At 50.6% G+C, this 6742-nt stretch overlaps 1 protein-coding gene across 1 annotated transcript in view; it reads right to left on the minus strand.

Moving 5' to 3' along the window:
- LGI2 (leucine rich repeat LGI family member 2) overlaps nucleotides 1–4284 on the minus strand; it is a 29243-nt gene extending 24959 nt beyond the window's left edge. Inside the window, exons 1-3 of the mRNA XM_069593011.1 lie at nucleotides 3791–4284; nucleotides 1802–1873; nucleotides 164–235 (exon numbers count right to left, since the gene is read on the minus strand). Coding sequence (XP_069449112.1) covers nucleotides 164–235; nucleotides 1802–1873; nucleotides 3791–3984 — 338 coding nt within the window. The 5' untranslated portion in view covers nucleotides 3985–4284. The remainder of the gene's footprint in view (nucleotides 1–163; nucleotides 236–1801; nucleotides 1874–3790) is intronic.
- Nucleotides 4285–6742: the final 2458 nt, after the last annotated feature.

Genomic DNA, 6742 nt, shown 5'->3' on the forward strand with positions numbered 1-6742 from the left:
TAAACTATAAAAGGTCAGTGCTGAAAAGAGAATGGGGTATTTTTTTTGCATTTTCTCCCCCACCCCCAAGCTCTCTAAGAGAAGCTGTTCCAGCTTGGAAAGCAATACAGCCATTCCACTGACATACCAATTACTCAGCACATAGACAAAGCACAAAACTTACAGGTATTCGAGATGAAAGAGTCCAGCAAAAGCATCATCCCGGATGACTGTGAATGAGTTAGAATTCAGCAATCTGAAAACAAGAGACAGATATCAACAGATTCCAGTGAAGAAGTGCAAAAGTTGAGTTACATGGTGAAGCCATTTCTGTTTCTTTGGTTATGTTCTTTTCTGTGGGCAAACATGGGCTCTTCTCAGCCTAAAACTGGCCCATTCCATGTACAACTTGACTCATAGACACTGATGGATAATGGCAAGTAGATTCCCTTTGGCCAGATTTTCTGGTCACCCTTATTATTCCACCTTTCTTCCCTGTGGCTCTCAGTAAGTATGACCTAAGAGCTGTTATCTCATAGCTTTCCAATGTTCAGCAAAACTAAACAGCCAGTGAGTGCTTTATGATGTATACATATAAAAAGAAGTAATCTGACTCTTAGAGAAACTTGAATTCAGAGAAGTTAACTGACTTGATCAAAGTCACACAGCTGAGGCCAAACAAAATGAAACAAAACAAAAACCTTTCTAGCATACTACACATGCCCACAGGAAATAATAAAAAAAAGTTTAAGAAAACTTCAGAAGATTCTTTTTCACCACATAGCTATTTGAGTTGGCACTTAAGCCTTTGGTAAAAGTTTATACAGTCTCTACCGTCACCACTGATGACTATTCTGCATTTGTATCATAAGAATATTTTAATAGAACTATAATTTCTCAGAGATTACAGATTTTTAAATGGTAACGATAATGTTGTAAGTAGGTACATAACATTTCAAGAACAAAAATATCAACATGAAGTTGATTTGGGATGAGTCTACTATATGCCATGTCTTCATATCTTTCTGTATGCATCAAGAATGTTGATGGTTTTCATTCTGATCAAGTTTAAGAAACTAATACAAATCAAGAGTGAGCTAAGTACTCCTGACTTTGCCTGTCACTGATTTGCTTTGTCACTGATTTTGAAAACTGCATTTTGGACATTGCTTTTTATCAGTAAATATTAACTGACTAAGGCTAAAGGTACAGGACACAAGTACTTGGCAGGAGCACCAGTGATGAAGAGGAGTTATGACTGTGGGCTTTGGGCCCTGGGTCAGAGTTCTGGCTGTGATTTGGAGCAAGTTACTTAACTTCTCTGAGCCTCAGTTTTCCCATCTGTCAAATGGGAAAAGGAAAATACTGATATCATTAAATAAAAATTTGCCCATAAATGCATAGCATGCTGCCCAACAGTTTACATACTCAGTCAACTAGAAATATTCCTATGACCATAATAACATTCAGAGTTTAAAATGCAGGCTCTCTTTTAAAGGGAGGTGTTTGGGAAATGGTTCATTTGGGCAAAATTCAGGCCATAATTCAATGTAATTCATCTCCCCAGTTGTTGCTGGGTGTGGGCAATGGCGTCTACAATAAAGTCCTTGAGGAAAACACATGCCAGAGAGGGAAAGGGAGCTGAGCACTGGGGACTCAGCTTGGTGAGGACACGATAGGCCAAATCAACACTAAGAGCTGCCTTGGTTTACTGGTGGAGCACGGGTACCTTGGGAAGGACAGATAACCAGGAGGCAGAAATGGCTCTTCCCAAGACCATGGCCCAGGACCCCCAATTCCAGAGAGGACTTCCCACACTCACAGCAACTGCAGGGATGGCAGATGGGAAAACATCCGGTCCTTGATTTCTGAGAATGTTCCATTTACCAGGCTCCTACAGGCAAGAGAGGAACAAAATGGAGACTATGTGTCTTTCAGGAAGTGCTAGGCAGGATGGGCAAGTGGCCTTGTCCAAACTCCTCTACTCAGGAGTGAGGCTTCAAGCAGGACTTCTTGGGGTAAAAAACAAGATGAGTCCAGCCATTTTCCAATGAACCGGATCAATAAGAAAACTGCACCGAATAATGGAAACCTTTACCATCAGTCTAGCTCCTTCCATAGACATTATCTCAGCCGGTTTAAATCAATCCCCTCACTTCCTTTTCTTAACTACAGGAGGGCCTAACTGAAAATGGATAATTGCTTTACCTCTGCCCATGATTCTGTTTGTGTAGACACAGCATTAATGTGGGCCCACGAAACTCCAGGGTAGGATTAAGCATTCCCCTTGGGAGCACAGCTCTGAAAGTCACTCAGAGCACTTCTGATTAAATGCACCATGAAAGCCTTGGGAACAACTCAGAGACACCTGAACCTGAAAGTGCAGTGGGAGGCAATGCCATCTGTCAGACTTATCGGTCAACCAGAGCAAGGACCTTGACTATTTTAGCCACCAGGTCCCTTATCCTTTCTGGCCCCAGTAGGACCTCAATACATCATTTCAGAATTATTTCAGTTAGCATGACATTGTGTTAAGCAGCTGGTGGTATAAGGGATTTAACCAGGGGAATTCTCATTTCTGGAATTCTCCATGTCATCTGACTTAGCAATATTAGGCATCAAACGCCCCTCTGTTCCAGCCTGGCCAGGCTCTCCTGACTTCTATAAATGCAAACATGAAGCCCTTCACTCCTGGGTCCAGACCCCAGTACCTTGCTTGGGATGGAGGCAGGGAAGTGGACATAAGAGAAAGTGTGAGCAACTTCCTCCTCCCCACCCCCAGGGGGAATCCGTGCCTTATGACGGAATAGATATCACTCCAGCACCTTGGCCAGGAACAAAGGAGTCATCTCAGCAGGAAACAGTTCCTAGCAGTGAAGATATAACCCAAGAGCCCCTTCCACAGCCATGATGAGAGCTGGTCATGTGGCCTGAATGACTGTGTAAGGCCAGGTTGAAAGCATTCTCAAGCAGGTGAATTAGTAAGGGGAATCCCTTTCCTATCTTCTCCTCCAGCACTGAATACACAGCCAAGGTAATGAATGCGTGGTGGGGAAGTGGGCAAGAAGGCCTTGTAAACTCAGAGCAAGAAGTCAGGGTGACTCCCAGCACTTGCCCACTGAGCTGGATGCCCACACTCTCTAGTGCTTCACCAAGTCCCCTGTGCTTCCCTCTTCCAGGCCACATGGAACAGCATCCCCACTTCCAGAAGTGACATGCCCTTTCTCAGGTTCTGTCCAACCTGCAGTGTGAACAGTGTGAACAGAGGAGGCCACCATGGAAACCACAGCCCCAGACCTCGGGTGGGACAGTGAGGCCTCATCATTGCTCCAGTCCTGCTGGGCTGCAAATACACGCCCCCACACCACCCCCACACCTCTCCACTCCAGCACACATCCTCCTCTCAAACTTTAATGCATGCCAGTATCACCTGGGACGGCCAAATGCAGACTCCAAGGCTCCACTCCTCAGACCCTGCATCATTCAGCGCGGGCCCTGGAATCTGCCTTGGCACAAACTCCCCCAGGGGACCCAGGTGGATCTGATGCAGGTGGCCAGCGGGCCAGACTTTGAGAAAACACTGCCACAGGGACTTGTCCGGCTTCCCAGACGCCGAGTCTCGGATTCCCCTCAACCTCCCCCGGGCCCGAGGCTCCACCCACGTCCCATAGCGCTCCTCAACCCAAACGCAAAGAAAGGGGGCCGGGAAGCAGGGGAGTCAGGGTCGCGCTGTCCCGGCGCCAGAGGCAACTCCCGGGCGGCAGGGTGGGGCAGGACGGGGCTGGGGGTTGGAGGGGTCCCACTCACTCACAGGGAGCTGATGTCGCCCGGCACGATCCTGGGCACCCAGGAGGAGCCCACGCAGATGATGGACTCCTTGGTACAGCTGCAAGTGGCGGGGCAGCGCACCAGCCGCCTCACCTGCGCGCTCGGCGGTGTCAGACACGCGGTGCCCAGCAGCAGCAGCAGCAACCCCGGCCCCCCGCCGCCCCTCCGCAGCGCCATGCCCGGGTCCCCGGTCCCCGTCCCGGCCACGACCCCCGCCGCCGCGCCGCGTGCTCGGACCCTGCGCCGCTGCAGACGCGGGCGCTGCTCGCTACTCCGCTGCCGCTACTGGCGAGCACAAGGGCGCCGCGGGTGTGGGAGGCCGAGCCGCAGCCGAGCAGCATGCTGGCCGCCACCCCCACTCGGCGCCCCCCCACCCGCGCCCGGGCTGCTGGGCGGCCGCCGCCGCTGCGCCCGCCGCACCCGCGCCCGCCTGACATCAGCACCCGCGCCCGCAGCCCGCTCTGGCCAATGAATAATGCGGGGCGGGCGCCCGCCCGCGGGGAGGGGGCCTCGCACCGCCCCCGCCGCGCCCTCCGGCCCCTCCCGGACCCTTCCCAGGAGCTGCGGAGAGAGGAAAAAGTTAGGTGACCTTGCGGGAGGGGCCGGCCTGGACGGAGACCCCCGCCCCGCCCCGGGGACCCGGCTGAGCGATGCGGGATCAGATGCCCGCAGTCCCTCCACCGGCTCCAAATGATTTGGGGGAGACCCTGGGCTCCTTTTGAGCCAGACCAAAACGTGAGGAAAAAGGAAAAGTAGGGCTCGGGGCAATGGCTTGATCACTGGGAAGGGAGACTTTGTCCTGGGTCTTTGAAGAGTACAGAATTTTGAGCTGCCTTTATTAATATTTGAAGGATGTGAACGCTGTCATTTGAGTTCAGCGGGGATGGGTTTGCTTGCCTTTTGCGGTGGGGGCTGTGGGGTCGGCTCCCTGCCCTCAGCACCGGAGGCTGAGGAAGCTAGCCGCCTTTCTCTCCTGAAAGCATGTAGGCAAGAAAAGCCGATAGAGCACTGCCCGCCCTTGCTGCTCCGGGGCCTGCCTACTGCTTGCCACTGGGCTCAAAGCCTATCCAAGTTCTCCCTCCCTCAGGGCATCACTAGCCACCCCACCCACCCGAATTAAAGCTCTAGGGGCAATAGTTAATAGAGACCCACGGTGTGATACATTCTAGGTTCTGGACATTTAATCTTCCAACACATTGAGGCATGTCCTAATTTACCCATTAGGAAACTGAGGCACAGAAAACGCCAGTAACTGACCGGTGGTCAAGGAGTAAATGGCTGGGCAGAAATGGGGGTTAGAGCCTGGAGGGGGGATGGGGTAACCAGGCCCTGCTGAGCCCCTCTTCTCACCCTACCTTTGATGTGCTGAGCCTGAATCTAACCACAAGGTAGTGTGAACTGGAGAAGTCAAAGAAGATGGTCAAAGCAGAATCAAAATGGCAAAAAGCCAGGACTACTCAGAGTGCAGAATCCAGGGCCCATCATCAGGCTACTAACCAAGGAAATCATTTCATATGTTAAGATACACGGAGAAGAAGCAGTACCAGATGCAAATGGTTATGACTATAGGAATCAGTACCATGGCTGCTTCAGCAATCATTTTAAGCAGATATGGCCGGCCACGGGGGCAGAGAGACTGGGTGGGCAAAGGATCACACCGTATCCTCAGGGAACTTGAAGTCTCACTGGGCAGATAGCCCTGAAGAAGTAACTCCATATGGCTACATGGGGGTCACAGATTGACCATAAGGGGTTCAGGAATCATAAGTCAGTTTGTTGCAGGTAACTTCATGGAGGGTGTTGATATTCATTGCAGGTCATTATTTAGCCAGCACCTAGCATCCATGGGAATCAATCTACATTTATCATCTCTTAATTCACATCTGCCCTGGGAAATGGGTCTCCACATTTTATAGATGGGAAAAGCTGAGCTCAGAGATGTATTTCTCTTGCTCAGAGTCACACAGTACAGAGCCAGGAGGATCCTACTCCAGAACTGGCTGCTGTGTGTAGCCCTCACTGCCGCATTCTTATTTTGTTTTGGCTGTTCTGCAGGGGATGCAAAACTTCCCTGACCAGGGAACAAAGCTGTGCCACCTACAGTGGAAACACAGAGTCTTAACCATGGAACCACCAGAGAAGTCCTCCTCACCGCTGTGTTGACATGCATTGCCCCCATACCTTACTCAGCAGGACCCGGTGCTGGCAACGTGGATGCAGACCATGGTCTGGAGAGGGTGATAGGCGCATGGCCCGACAGCCACAGATGTGTGTCCTGCACATCCTGAACGATGTCTCCCTTGAGAGAGATGGCTACTGTTTCATAGAGGAGGAGGTGGGGATTCTCAAACACAGTACCTTTTTGCTGACCCAGGAAAATGTTCTCAGCTGTGACATGGAGCAAGGAAGTAGGGTAGGGAAGGTAAGCTCTCTGTCCCCAGAGCTAGATAGCTGTGGGTTTGCAACCCAGCCTGACACTTACTGTGTAATTGTGGGCAAGTTATGGCTCACATTAAGGCAAACTCAGTTTCCTCATCTGTAAAATGGAATAGTTGTGTGTACCTTTGGGAGCTAAATGTGATCAAGACTATAATGGACCCAATGCCACATAAGAGGTACTAAGTATTTGTTCAGAGATCTGTGTGATATTGTGGGCAGGACAATTCTCAGATAAATGCTGGATTGAAGGGAATGGGCAGTGGGTGGGGTGTGAGAGGCTGTGAAGGGAGATGAATTTTCCTAACCTTTGTGCCTCTGCTTTACGTAAGGACAAGACACATTGTTTCTCAATCAGGGGTGACACTTGGCAAAGTCTGGAGATAGCTGGGTTGTTACAGTGGGGTGGATGCTACTGGCATCTAATAGGTAGAGCCAGGGATGCTGTTAAACATCCTGCAGTGCACAGCAAAGCATGATCCAGCCCAAATACAAGTGC

Source organism: Ovis canadensis, chromosome 6 (genome assembly GCF_042477335.2).
Source record: "Ovis canadensis isolate MfBH-ARS-UI-01 breed Bighorn chromosome 6, ARS-UI_OviCan_v2, whole genome shotgun sequence".
Taxonomy (NCBI): Eukaryota; Metazoa; Chordata; class Mammalia; order Artiodactyla; family Bovidae; genus Ovis; species Ovis canadensis.